General features: G+C 44.3%; 1 protein-coding gene across 2 annotated transcripts in view; it reads left to right on the top strand.

The window, feature by feature from the left end:
• Nucleotides 1-14604, top strand: part of FRMD3 (FERM domain containing 3) — a 263993-nt gene that overhangs the window by 139498 nt on the left and 109891 nt on the right. For both annotated transcript variants that reach the window (XM_040963290.1, XM_040963291.1), the window contains exon 2: nucleotides 11176-11280. In XM_040963290.1, coding sequence (XP_040819224.1) covers nucleotides 11176-11280 — 105 coding nt within the window. The remainder of the gene's footprint in view (nucleotides 1-11175; nucleotides 11281-14604) is intronic.

A 14604-nucleotide genomic window follows, 5' to 3' on the forward strand; every position in this document is an offset into this window, starting at 1 on the left:
AGGAGAAATCTTTTGAGCACTTAGCTTGGTAGACGTCTCTGTGGAGAGCTGACAGATCACAGATACTTCCTAAACATCAGGTGGCTTTTGGCGTTAATTGGAACAGAGTGATCCGGGTATGTGAGACATCTCTCCAAATGACCAAATGAAAGTCCCGAGACACGGGAGAGGCAGTAGAGGCGGAAAACACTCAGATGACACCAAATGTCTCCAGCTCCGGGCCATGCTGCTTGCCTGTTTGATCCTTCCAGAAGATACTCAGGATCTAGGTCATGGGGCAACCAGTTCCTCTTCTCATGCATGTGCTCTCTCTTCATTGTCTCCTTTAAGGCTCTTCATCTTTCCAGCCTCTTGCTGGGACGATGACAGTGTGTTCCTATCTTCTTGGCATGTGAATGGGCTGCTGTGCACTGCATTGGGCTTTGGGATTTGACTCCACCACACACAGTCTGGCTGGGTGAGGTGGTCACTGATGGCTTGTCTGATTTGCTTATTTTCAGACACCTGTTGATTTTGCCCCCATTCTGAGTGACTTGCTTTAGTAAATTCTTTTTCTTGATTTTTAATCACTACTATCATTATAATCTCCTCCCCTTTTCCCCCTTCTCATTTCTTGTGAACATAAATTCATTAATAAATTCAACTTACATATCTTAGCCATAGTCAACTGATTGTTCTGAGGAGACAGAGGGGGTATTCATAATTAGGTGTTTCGGCTTCCCCAGACCTTCTGTATATCTGTAAATATTTCAGTAATACAAATCAAAGCAACGTTTCATTTCTATGTGAAAACTATAAATTCAACCATGTGAAGTCTTTCTGCCTTTTTTTCCCTTAAAATTGTTTGTTATTTAAATAGCCTTCATGTGAGTTTTTTCCTCGTTGTCTTGGGATGATGCAGTTTTCTAAGCGTATGTCAAAGCCACATACCCAATGCCAGTTACCATCTGCAGTGGGAGGAAGCAATGAACAGTGTCTCACTTGCTGTTTAAAATCTAATTATTAAAGCAGATTTCTTCCTATAGGGATGCCGCATTTCGGTTAAAGCTGTGGCCCTTACCCAAACAAAATGTGTGAATTTACACAGATAGGCTGGACACTTGCAGCAGAAAATAAGCAGCCCTATTCCATGTGATTCAGTCAACCCACAGTCTTTCTTAAACTAGCAAATGCTTGTCCTTCATCATGGAAGCAGAACCATCGAGCTGATCAGTTTCTCATTACTGTTCTTTGTTCAACTGCCTGTGAGGGTAAGTGGATTGGGAGCCCTTCATTCACTGAGGAAACACAGCTTTTCAGTCCTGAGCAAACACATCCTAGCAGCAGATTGAGTCCTCAGCTGCTGTTAGGGCTTGGAGTGGGCTGGGATCTCTCAACAGGGCTTCTAAGCATCCATTCAGGGCCTGGTTCTTTCCTTGTAGGTAGGAGAATCAGCAGTTCTGCTTTTCCCCCAAATAGGCATTGCTGGAGGCAGTCTTTTTTCCCCAGAGCAATTTCTACAGGCACAGGGTACCGAGAAGCCAAACTCACTGAACAACCTCTGTTGCCAAGAAATGAGATCTCACAGCTCCTACTTGTGTTTGCCACAGAAGATTCCTGGGAGGCACAATGCCAACCATAACCTAGGATGGACCATTGCCCGCCTCCCGGTTTTCTACTTCCCCCTACTCTGGCCTCTGCCTCCTTTATTCTCTGCTGCCCACTGTCCGGCCTCTCTGTTGTGTTGGGCGATTCTTTCTTCCATGGGTACTGGGGCTTCAGTGCCTGACCAGCCTTGGAGGACAGTGTCAAGCTGTGCCTAATCAGAGCTTCTCCTGGACTCTGGGACTGTCTCTGGCACTCCTAAGGAAAACTCTTTCAAGGAATCCTTTCTGGGGCTTCCTGTTGTCTCTGCCTACTTGGCTATGAATGCTCATGTCCTCAGGATCTGGGAAATGAGGGGAAAGAAGAAGTGGTGGTCCAGAAAGGGCAGGGACCTGACAAACTGCAGAGTTGGGCCCCCAAGGAGGGGACTGCAGCAGCCTGTACCCTCCAACTTCTCAGGGGCGGTCAGCATCCACGTGTTAGGTGCAGTCATTCACTATAAAGGATATCAACATGCTATGCTGGCTGAACGGAACACACTGGCAAGAAGATTCAGCTCTCTGGTTCATTGGCCAGCAGCCTCTGTCACTATGTTGCATGCCCACTTTGTTGTCTTTTCTGAATTCTTCTTCTGGGCCTAAGGCATCAATTCAGTTGCTTTTTTGAGGGAGAATTTTGAGTGCAATAAACAGAGAAGTCAGTTAATGCTAGCTGGAATAACAAGGGGTTGGGTGAACATGCCTGGAAATTCACATGAACAAACTGGCAGTGTGGAGACACAGGCTCCATTTCCTTGGTTCTGTTTTGGCTTTATCTTCAGGTTTTTATTTTAGTTTGTTTTGTTTATCTCCTTTAGTAGTTCTAGGCTTCATCATGCCTTTGCTAATATCCAGAGGGAAAAGAAAATCTTGTTTGGAAGTTCTTTCAGAGGAGTAAGCAAGGATGATCCCAGAAAACCCAGTAAATTGTCCCTCATGTCTCATTGGTCTGGGCTGGATTATGTATCCTTTCTTGAACCAATTAGACAAGAGGGTTGGAATTACCTTGCAAAAGCAAGCTTGAGCCTTAGAGATAAGCAATGCGTAGTTCCATGAGGCTCCTTGGGGTACCTGTGTGTGTGTGCTTGTTTGTACATGCTTATATGCATGTAGTTGAGCAAAATCTTGGTTTCATTTTTAAAGATTTATTTATTTTTATTGGAAATGCAGGTTTACATAGAGAAGTGGAGACAGAGAGAAAGATCTTCCATCCACTGATTTCACTACCCAGTGGCTGCAATGGCCAGAGCTGAGCCAATCTGAAGCCAGGAGCCAGGAGCTTATGCTGGATCTCCCACGCAAGTGCTGGGTCCCAAGGCTTTGGGCCATCCTCTACTGCTTTCCCAGGCCACAAGCATGGAGCTGGATGAGAAGTGTAGCACCTGGGACACGAACTGGCACATCTAAGGGATGCTGGTTAAGGTGGAGGATTAGCTAGTGGAGCCACTGTGCTGGCCTCCCAAATCTTGGTTTCTTGAGGCAAGGTGAAGAGCTATGTGGGTGCTGGGAGGTTGACCGGTGATGTCTGTTGTAAAGCTGCCTCTCCCCAGCTCTGGTGTTGTGATAGACAGTGCTGTGCTCCTTTCTGTCCATGTAACAGGAGAGCCTGACATTGCTCTCTCATCCTTCTATTGCTATCTTCTGTATTTCTCCATGGAATATGAGGGCATAGAGACTAACCAAGTGTTTACAACAGCTTTGACGTAGGCGTTGGACCTGGCTTGACCTCCCTATAAATAAGTACACTTCTGAGCCCATTTTCCTCATCTGTAACACTGTGAGAATATTAATTACTGTAGTGGGTTTCCAGAAGAATAAACACAAAGTATTAGCATGGTTCTGGGGAACAGTGTTAGATAAACAGTAGTTATTATTACATCCATGCCTTCGTTCCTGAAGGTAGATATTAGAACTCTAAACTTTGACACTTAGCACTATGTTAGGTATTTTTAAATTGGCACTGTGTTTTCCACAGAACGGATATCTGAAAGGTAGCAAGATGCTTGGCTCAGAGTACCAGAAAGTAGAAACTTAAATCTGCTACCTTTTCACTGAAGACAAACTCTCTCTGACTTAAGGAATTGACTTCATTGCCCTTTAGAAAAAGCACAAATTTGTTGCTTTAACTTTGCCCCTGATCCAGGGAGTTGAAGGAAATGCATCATCAGCAACTAGCTGCAAAGGGAGTCAAGCAAAGAGCCCAGTTCCTTGACTGTTCATTTTTCTCCCCACAGAGGCCAGTTCTAGCAAGTGAGTACCACTCGGCTCAACCTCCTTATGTCTCAAAGGGCCTGTGAAATCAGAGACAAAGATTTAAGATTGAGGGTATCCTTAATATTACTGATGGTGCTATCTTCCCATGGCCTAGTGCTTTGCAGCTTACAGAGCTCTTTCTTGTTTTATGAAATTCTGGGTTTAATGTCTGTGAGATTATGAACTGCTGTATTTCGCCCAGTGTTCATCTCTAATCTCAGTCTCTGTGCCTGGTGCATGATTTAGGGGGAACAAATACCCACGTGAGGGTTCAGAGAAGCCCCAGAGTATAGGTCTGGACATTGTAGTGGTCATTTCCCATTCACATCAGAAGAAATCAGGTCTGTTTTCAGACTTTGGGATAGAGAGGAGAGGGAAAGTGTGTAAGAGGGTTGGTTGTGCTGACAACAAGTGGCATCTATGGGGTGTGAGGAGGTATCTAATCCATTCTGCAAGAGAAATGAAAAGTTATGCAGTAACCCACATTTGGTGGGACTTTTACTAACTTCAGTCTTTTCAGCAGCTTTGAAAAGGGGCCACGGACATCAGAGGGGAGAAGCCAACGGGTTACCAACAGCATGTAAGATAGCTTTCATTTATTGGGCAGTCACTATGCATCAAACAAGCTGTTTACCAACACTTTCTTTCATACTTCCCCATTCAGTTTAATTCCTGAAGCAGGAGGTAGGGATTTTAAGGAACTAAATGGAGGAGTTCTTAAGCTCCAGCTAATTCCCAAAGGAACTATCCCACCTTCAGAATAATTCAGGATAGCTACTCAGTTAACAGACAGCAGTTGTAAGGTAAGCACGGACAGCCTTGTCTTGTATGCCTCATGATGGAGATGCCTTTCTCTGAACAGTTGTCCTTGGCTCACTGGACTCAACCTCAGGACTGGCTGAAGGGCTCTTATGTTGTAAAGAGGAAAGCTGACTCTTGAAGAAACTAAAGGTAGCTCCAGTTATCCCACTTCTGGGAATGTATCCAAAGGAAATGAAATCATACCAAAGAGATACCTACTATGCTCATTGCAGCACTATTCACAGTAACTCATGATACAGAGGCAGCTTGGTTGTCCATCTGTGAATGAATTGCATGGACAATGTGGCATGATACTATGTCATTCGGCTGTATAAAAGAATAAAATCCTGATACCGACAACAAGAAAAGTGGAACTGGAGGTCATTATGTTTAGTGAAATAACCCAGAAACAGATTCTCTGTCATCTATGAAAGTGAAAATGCTTTAATCTGAACTTAGGGGGATGATTACCAGAAGCTGGGAAAGGTTAAGGAAGAGCTGGATACAGAGAGGCATTAACACACAGAGGTAACAAGCTCTGGTTTTTCATAGCACGATGAGTTGGTCACAGTGCGCAGTAACATATAAGGAAAAGAGGAGGCCTGGTGGGCCTCAGCCATGAATACAGGAGGCCCAGTTTAGATCAGAGACTCAGACCCTCAGTGGTGAGAGCCCAGGACTTAATGGTCTTTTTCCATTTTGTTTTGGACCAACCTTGTAGAAATCAGTGTAAATCAGTTTTTACACTTACCTCACGGAGGACCAATAGCAAACAGTTCATGTTCCACTGTCATCCATGGATCTTTCCTCAATCAGCATGGGCTTATAGCTTTCTTTTTTTAATATCTCAACAATCTTACAGTTGTGTTCAGAACTAGGGCTCAAGTTTAAATGTGTGGGTACACAAATTCATCTCTTAGCTTGGTTAGTACATTTCTGAGACTGTATAGCCACCTATGGAGATGGCTTCAAAATTACCACTTAAGGCACCTTCTAGAAAAACAGGTAATCAATTCCTGTTAACTTCTGTACAGGCCTGTGCAAACATTTATATCTTATGATTTCTCATAAGATGTGAAATGTTGTTGTGATTCAATACAATTTAGGTAGCAGATCTAAAGAATTTTTATGAGCTCTTTCATTTATTTTCTCCAGGATTTCAAATGTTGGCATTTAGAAGAAGGCCTTCGGCTTGAAATCTGTGTTAACCACTTTTCCACACAGCCCTGGAAGGAGATACATGGGAACTGGCCTAGTTACATGGGCTAGCTAGGGCTCTTAGAGATTGATAGGCAAAGTGGATGGGGAACTGAAGGGGGGGGGTTTGTTTGGGGGATTGGCTTGCACAATGATGGCAGGTGGGAAGTCCCCAAGCAGGCTTGAGCCCTGGGATGCCTGTTGACTTGGCCCAGAGCAAGTTTGAGGGGCTCAGGACCAGGAGAACTCAATTTGAAGCTGAGAGCCTGAGTGCCCACTAGGGGTTCACGAGGACTTAAACTCCTAGAATGCAGAGGCTGACATGGTGACTCAACAGGCTAATCTTCTGCCTGAAGCACCAGAATCCCATATGGGCACCAGTTCATGTCTGGCTGCTCCACTTCCAATTCAACTCCCTGAATATGACTGGGAAAGTAATGGAGGATGGTCTAAGTCCTTGGGCTCCTGTACGTACATGGGAGTCCTCTGGCCATGATGGTCATTTAGGGAAAGAAGCAGTGGATGGAAGATTGTTCTCTTTGTCTGCCTCTCCGTCTGTCTGTAAAGCTGCATTTCAAAGAGACAAAAAAAAAAAAATCCTGGCATGCAAAGGCCTGTAAGCCTGGAGTTGTGACGGCCAAGGCAGGGTCCAGCAAGGCTCAGCTCTTGGAGTTCGAGTTGCTTTCTATCTTCAGTCCCTCCAGACTCCCAGCCAATGGGTAGTGCTACCTGTGTGGAAACAGGGTCTTCCTACCTCATCCTCACATGCTCACAGGAGAATCTCATCTGGAAATCTCCTCACAGACATTCTCACAGCAATGCTTTCCAGTTTTCTAGGCACGCCTTAATCCAGTACAGTAGACCCCATAAAATTAACTCTCACACTCAACTCTACAGGAGGTATCGTCAATTCCAGGTGGCACTGTCATCTAGGTGGAGTTAGTATCGGTTGGGATGAGAAGGAGGTTGGGAAGCATCCAGGCAGCAGGTAGGGGAAGGCTTCTTTTTGTTCCCCAGCCTCAGTTTTTCTAGGAGATCAAAGCAATTGTTCATGCATTTATTTGGGAGCCTCTAGTGTGCCGGGCAGTGCCCTGGGCAGTAAGGGGAATTGCTTCTGTCCTGTAGGGTGGGGTGGGGAGTGGTCAGGAGGAAGCATGTGGAGAGGTCAGGTTAGAGTCCCTGTTCAGCCCTTACCCTGGCCCTGATGTCCGGTGTATGCATGGATGGCCCAGCATGTACCTCCACATACCTCATTGCTGCATGTGCGTAGCTGACCCTGGGTACTAGGCCTTGTGTTTAGTGTAGGAACTGAGCTTAGGGCCTGCAAGTGCTAGCACAGGGATCTAAGCAGCTTGGAACAATGATCAAGATTCCAGGCATGAGCAGCTGAGTAGAAGGTGGGTCTGTACACAGCTGCCTCTGCACAAAAGGAGTGAGCTGGCTGGATGTCTGTAGCCCCAGGAAGGGGCAGACTTGTGGACCCAAGATAGCAAGGCCTTTGAGTTGAAATGTAGCCCACTCTCCAGAGAAAATGACCCTCCCTAATTACCCCTGAAGACTAGAGCAGTTGGGTACTTTTCTTTTTGTAAGAAATCCCCCTAGAGGAATGCTTCTGCAGTTGGCATGGCCTGGGGGTGTAGCCAACGTCAGTGGGACAGTGCCCGAGATGCTGTGTTCATGATGCTTACTCCTAGAGGATGTTGAAGTCTCTGCCCTGTTGCATTGCTGCTCTGCGGGCCACACTTTGAGCAAAGGCCTAGAATCTACTTGGTGACCTGGAAGCTTAGCCACTCTCCCTTGCTTTTGTAGAAGGCATTCAGTTCCATTCACCATCTATAGTGCATTCTCTTTTCTCCAGGGACTTGAGTAGTTCAAGAATATAGCCCCAGTGGATTTATGCTTGTCTCAGCATTTAATTATCTAAATGTTGGGGCTTGTGCTGTGGCATTGCAAGCTGATCTTCTATATGTGATGTCAGCATCTCATATGAGTACTTGTTCAAGTCCCAGTGACTCTGCTTGTCATCCCAGCAGCTCCCTGCTAATGTGTCTGGGAGAGAAGTGGAGGATGGCCCAAGTGCTTGGGTACTGTACCCATGTGGGAGACCTGGAAGGAAGCTTCTGGCTTCAGATCATTTCAACTCTGGCCTCTGAAGTCATTTGGGCAGTGAACCAGCACATGAACGATCTCTGCCTCTTCTTCCCTTTTGTAGCTCTGCCTTTCAAGTAAAAACAAATATAAATCTTTTAAAAGAAGCATCTTGTCATGCTTTGAGAACAGCTTTAGGGCAAAGTGACAGGAGTCATGTCCCATCAGGGTCTGCTGAACTCGATGTTGTTACAGCACACTGCCTTGAGCCACTCGTCTCGGTGTATGTTGTATAGCACATCTTAGCAAAGACTCTTTGTAATCTAATCAAAGAGGACAAGCTTATGTGTTACCTTCACTGAGTTGATAATGCTCAGCCTCTTTCTGATGAATTCCAGAGCAGAAGTATGAAAGGAACTATATGCAGGCTTTGGATTTAGCTATCACTTGGTAAAGCATGTCATTTGAGTACTTCAAGTTCAAAGACAATCATAGAAATTAATTATTTTTATAGATCATTATCTTTTACTATTTTTAAAAGGAGACTTATTTATTTGAAAGGTAGAGTTAAAAAGAGACGTCTTTCATCCCCTGGTTCACTCCACAAATGGCCTCAATGGCTGCACCTGGGCTGGGCAGAGCCAGGAGCTTCTTCTGACTCTCCCGTGTCGGTGCAGGGACCCGAGCAGATGGGCCATCCTCTGCTGCATTCCCAGGCACATTAGCAGGGAGCTGGATCAGAAGCAGAGCAGCTGAGACTTGAACAAGAGTCGATATGGTCTGCCTGTACTGCAGGCCTTGCTTTAACTCACTGCACCACAGGGATGGCCCCTATTTTACTATATGAGAGGCAGAGAAACACACACTCACTCACACACACACACACACACACACACACACACACACACACACACACACACACCGTCTGGGCTGGACCATGAGAAGCCAGAGAACTTTACTGCAGTCCCTCATGTAGTTGCAGGGACACAATTACTTGAGCTATTACTGCTGCATCTCAGGCTGTGCCTCAGCAGGAAAGGGGAACCAGGAACTGGAGATAGGACCCATACTCTAGTACCCTGAGATAAGAGTGTATTAAAAACCAGAGCAAATGCCTGCCTCAGTTTCAGAAACTTAAAAATAAATTTCACAGGGTGGGTGTTGTGATGCCGTAGGTTAATCTGTGGCTTGAGACCCCCACACCCTTTATCAGAGTGCCAGTTTGTCTTGAGCACTCTGCTTCTGTTCCAGCTCTCTGCTAGTATGTCTGGGAAGCAGCAGTTGACGGTGCAAGTACTTGAGACCCTGCCACATATATGGAGGAGCTAGATGTCATTCTTGGCTTCTGGCTTCAGCCTGGCCTAGCCCTGGTTATTGAAGCCATTTGAGGAATGAACCAGCAGATGAAGATCTTTTCTATGTCTGTCCCTTGCTACTACTCTGCCTTTAGAACAAACAAACCATTCAATAGAAAAGATTTTGCTTTGATGTTTGTCTGTTTTAGGCTACATCAAATAATTTCCTTTAGAAAGAAAGTGAAGCCTCAAAGCTCATTTGAAATTAAACTTGAAAGTAGTTTCCGGAAGATAGAGGATTTGTATCATAATATGTGCTGATATTCCCTGATCCTTTGTTTTAAGCAGTGCATTTTGGGCCAGGAAGAGGCTCTCTCTCTGTTTTCTGAGCTACTGGTGTCTGCTTTTCACGAAGAGGTCATTGTATAACATAGACCAGGCTGATCTTCCAAGATTCTGTTCAGTAGATGTCTCTAATTTCCTCATGTGTTTTTATAGGTCACATTCCATCCCTAGAACATTCCATGGATCTGTCAGCAGCTTTGATTGGAGCAGAAATTAACGCTATCAGATAGACTGAGAAGAGCTTGGGGCTTTGTTGAAATGGCATATATCTTAATCAGATTTGGCTGATGACATCTTATACTATAATCTAACTCATGGAGAAATTACCTAGTCCAACTTCTCTTTTTGTTGAAATGAAAATGCCTAGGAAGGTGGGTGATGGGTTGTTTCAAGGTCCAGTGTGTCTGTGGTTTGCAGTCCTGGGCTCCCATGCATCTCTTATATGGCTTTCTGATAAAGTAGCTTTGGAGCCCAAGGAAGCAGGTTTTCCACTATTCCTTGGCAGAGCCAGAACATTCTGATACCATTCTGTAACACCCTTTTATTCCCATAGTGAAATCCTGGAGGTAAATAACTTGATGAAGAGGAAAGGTTGATGAAGCACCACAGCTTTGGAAGCCCAGGTTCACAATCAGGTGGCCCTGTTACTTTTGCCTCTGATGCGGACTGCAGATGGCAGGTGTAGAGCACACATCAGGGAAGGATAATGTGATAAGCCGGGAAGTAGAGAGATTGGGCTCAAGTCAGGCTTATACAACCACCTCTTAGGAGAACTAACTTCCAAGGGCACACCTCCATGGCCATCTTCAGGTTCCATCACTTTCCAATAGCACCACTGTTGGGGCTAGGCCTTTGGCGTGTGGGACTTTAGGGGACATTTAACACCCACTCTAGTATACAGACCATAGCCACTTGAGTGCACTGCAATATCTGCCGTATCTGCCAGTGCTTGGCTGCTAGAGAGTGGCAGTGGACTCATGAATACTGCAAGGACAAAGGTGACTTGGTAGGAGCCCGCATTCTACTGCCAGTTGGCCTGTGTCAAGTCTTGCTTTGTTCTGCATGTACTGAATGGCTTTGGGCAAGAACCATGTCTCTTTGTGCTTCTTCTGCTATAAGCATGAGGTCCTTGCACAACATCTCTCTGAGGAGTGAATGAGTGCATAGAAAGTGACCAGGAGGAGTGCTGGGTGTATTAGGTGGGAGTATACAGATATCTGAGTCATGAAAAGCATTAGAAAAATTCAGTGACATGGATTTGAATTAGAAGACAAGAGCACATCAGGATACATTGTACTGATGCCTGGCATTGCCAAGTGTCTTTTTGACTTCTTTTGGTTCTAAATGCACGTGTGTGTGTGTGCACGCACACATGTGTGCATATATGTGTAATGGCTCATGGTATAAAATGTATCTCTCCCTGAGAGTTGTAGTTAAAGGAGTTTGGAAGCCCCAGCTGCTGGGGCTGGGGTGGGTCAATTCACTTCCTTAAGCACTAGAATGCATGAATCCTGCCATAGGTGGGAATGTATGAGGTGAGCTATGGCTGAAAATGGAATGTGCTTCCTTTGCAGAGGGAGACCAAAGGGCAGTTTCTTATCGACCACATCTGCAACTACTACAGCTTGCTGGAGAAGGACTACTTTGGCATCCGCTATGTGGACCCAGATAAGCAGAGGGTAAGAGCTGTCCTCTGTCTGGACCCATAGTTGGGGAGCCAGCCAGACTGTGGGCCCTGAGGGCATTCCTTGCCTTGGCTTGTATGGAGTGTTGGCACCTGCAACTGAATGGCTAGTGGATGAGTGAGTGGACCAGGCTAGTGATGCCCATATTAGACTGGATGCATCAGGAGAAGGGAAGTCACTTTAGGCTTTTCTGAATAGGCTCGCTGAGAAGAGAGAACATTCCTGTGCCCTTTGAATCTAGGGTTTGCAAAGCTCTTCAGTAGTGGCTCCACTGAGTCCCCACAATGAGAAAATCCTTCATCCCTTACATGATAGTAGAAAGGGCAGTGGGAACAAGTCCTTAGTGGTTACGGAATTTTTGCTTTGGGGAAGGTTACAGGTTTTGAAAATGTCTAGGGTTTAATGTTATGTGATGGTTGCACAAAAAATATACACTTTAAAATGGTTAATTTTATGTTATGTGAATTTCACCTCATTTTTTAAGCCTTTGTTCAAGGAAGGATAAACTTGCCTTGGGAGCTTCTCCTTGGGCACAACAGCCCCCACTGAATTTTCACTCCAGAACACACTTGCCCTTTCTGTTATCTGTTGATGTGCAAGAGTGGGCAGGGGATTGTGGTCTTCTGAGCTAGTGTACCTGCTAAGTGTGTTCACACCTGCTATGTGCTAGATTCTTGGTGATGTGTGCTCCTTGTATCCAGAAGGTTTTTGGGAATCCCGTTCCCAGGCCCTGGAATTTCCTTTGTCTGTGAACCTGCTGTGGGGTCCCAGCTATGAGGCTGGGAAGCTTTGATGAGGTCATCTGGGCGGAGCATTTGGGAAGAATTGCATAAAATATGAATAAAACTTAGATTTGGGAACAGAAAAATTACTATGAGTTCATGTTATTTTTACAAAATAAATACAATGTATAGACACTTAAGCATGTATAGATGTGTGTTTATGGATGTATAGAACATGTACGTGCATTTTCATACTCTTTCCACTAAGAAAGCCTAGAAGAAATAACACCGCAGTAACAATGAGCACACCCAGCTCTTGGTTTCTAAATAGCATTTTCCCACAAAAGGCAGAATAGCTCCTTACGGAAAGAGCTGACCCTAGAGCTGGGAAACCACAAAACGAGCCTGGAGTCCCCTGGAGCACCAGGAACTGAAGAAGTGCTCAAAACCAAAAGACTGAGTGCCTTAGGAAAGGCACCAGGGTAACCAGTGGCTCAACTGGGAACAGCTGGAGAGACGAAAGGAAACAACAATAGTTTTGGATTATAATTTGTAAAATAAAATGCAGATGGTGATGAAGTAATTGAACAAGTAAGTAAAAGAGGGAGAAGAGGATCCTCTTCTTTTTTTAAAATTTATTTATTTTAATAATCTTAGTTGATTAGGGTACAAAAGGTCAAGGGCTACAGCGTGAAAGTGGGTAATACCATTGTTTCCACGCTAATATTATCATTTTTCCCTGTATCTGGGGTTAGGGGAGTAACAAAGGGAAAAGCCCCACCATCCCTCCCACCCATCCCCGATCCCCAACAGGAGGCGCACTTCAAGGGTCCTGCTCCAACAGTTTTGATAGTTCATCAGTTTTGGATTGCTGCCAATCTCACAGTTCCAATCACAATGAAACTATTCAGAGTCCACTGGCTGACATAGTCTGTTAATGGTTGGGGTTCTAAGATCAGCAGTTCAGTTGGAGGGATCTCCAAAGAAACTTCATCTGAGATGATCCCAGATCTGATTCTTGAGTGAGTTTGCTAGTACAGACTCCAACACCAGGATCCTCTTCTTTACTAAGAATTTAATGAATAATTATATAAGGAATGAGGGAAATAGAAAACGGCCATTAAGCCAACACAGGACTAATTACTGCAGGTAAAAGCTATTGATGAATACTGAAATCACTAGGTTAAGGTTTGATGAATAACAGTATATTTGCATAAAGCATTCTTTGTCCTCCATGATAATATGGTAGAGAAAGTCAAAGGCACCACTCTAAGCAAAAGTCCAAGGTTTACATTACCAATAGAAAGACATTGAGGTAATATCACTCCTGATATGAAGCACTCAACAACATATACCATTTTTGGTGTTCTTAATATTACACATCCTCATGAAGATTTTGAGAAAGCATCAGATAAACTCAAAGTGAGGGACACTCTAAAATAATTTGCCAGCGTTTTTCCAAAGTGTTGAGGTTGTAAAGGGTAAGACACTGGGACTGTTGCAGATTTCTGAGACACATTAACCAAAGGCATTGTGGAATCCTGTATTGGATTATAGAACAGGAAAATGTGTAAGAATGGTGAAAACTGGGTGAATTCCAGATTAAGCTTATTGATTAGTTAGTATGCTTGTCCTAATGCTGTATTTAAATAAGGTACTAATGTTAGGTACTAATGTTAAAGTGAGGCTAACTATTTTTGCATCTTTTATGCGTATGACATTATGGTTTACAAGTTAAAAAAGAAAAGTCTTTAGGTTGATGTGCTTCATTAGTCTTTATATTTTTGACTTCGTTTGGTTTGATTTTCAATGTCCAGACTTGAATAGATTAGAGGGACAAATAGGGGCCACTATCAAGATAAATTTTATCTGAAGACTGCTAACTTACTTAGCTAAATGCCTGAATGCTTTCTGTTTGTTTCATCAATAGTTGTTACAACCATGTGATTTTTTTTTAACTTTTAAAATGTGTATTTATTTTACTTGAAAATCAGAGTTAGAAGAGAGGGAGAGACACAGAGAAAGGGAGAGAGATCTCTCATTTGCTGGTTCATTCCCCAAATGGTCACAATGGCCAGAGCTGGGCAGTTCCAAAGCTTTGAGCCAGGGGCTTCCTCTGGTTCTCCAACGTGGGTGCAAGATCCCAAAGCTTTGGCCATCCTCTACTGCCTTCCTTAGCCATCAGCAGGAAGCTGGATCAGAAGTGGAACAGCCAGGACATGAACCAGCGCCAATATGGGATGCTATCACTATAGGCAGAGGATTAGCCTGATACGCCACCATGCCAGCACCCAAAATATTTTGATTTGGAGGACGCAATGTGAGGGCAATTTTTGTATGAATTGCAGCGTAGTTGCTGCACAAATTTGCATCTATTTTAAAGATTTAAGAGATTTCTATTTATTTGAGAGGAGTGAGAGAATGAGAATATTAGCATTCCCTTCCATTGGTTCATTCCTCACGTTTCTGTATTGGTTGAGGCCAAAGCCTGTACTAGGAATTCAATCCAGTTTTCCCACGCCAGTGGCAGAAACTCAACTACTAGAACCATCAGCTGATGCTTGCCAAGTTTGCATTAGCAGGAAGATGGAGTCAA

This window comes from Ochotona curzoniae, unplaced genomic scaffold, assembly GCF_017591425.1.
Source record: "Ochotona curzoniae isolate NIBS_2020 unplaced genomic scaffold, NIBS_Ocur_1.0 scaffold_3208, whole genome shotgun sequence".
NCBI classification, from domain to species: Eukaryota; Metazoa; Chordata; class Mammalia; order Lagomorpha; family Ochotonidae; genus Ochotona; species Ochotona curzoniae.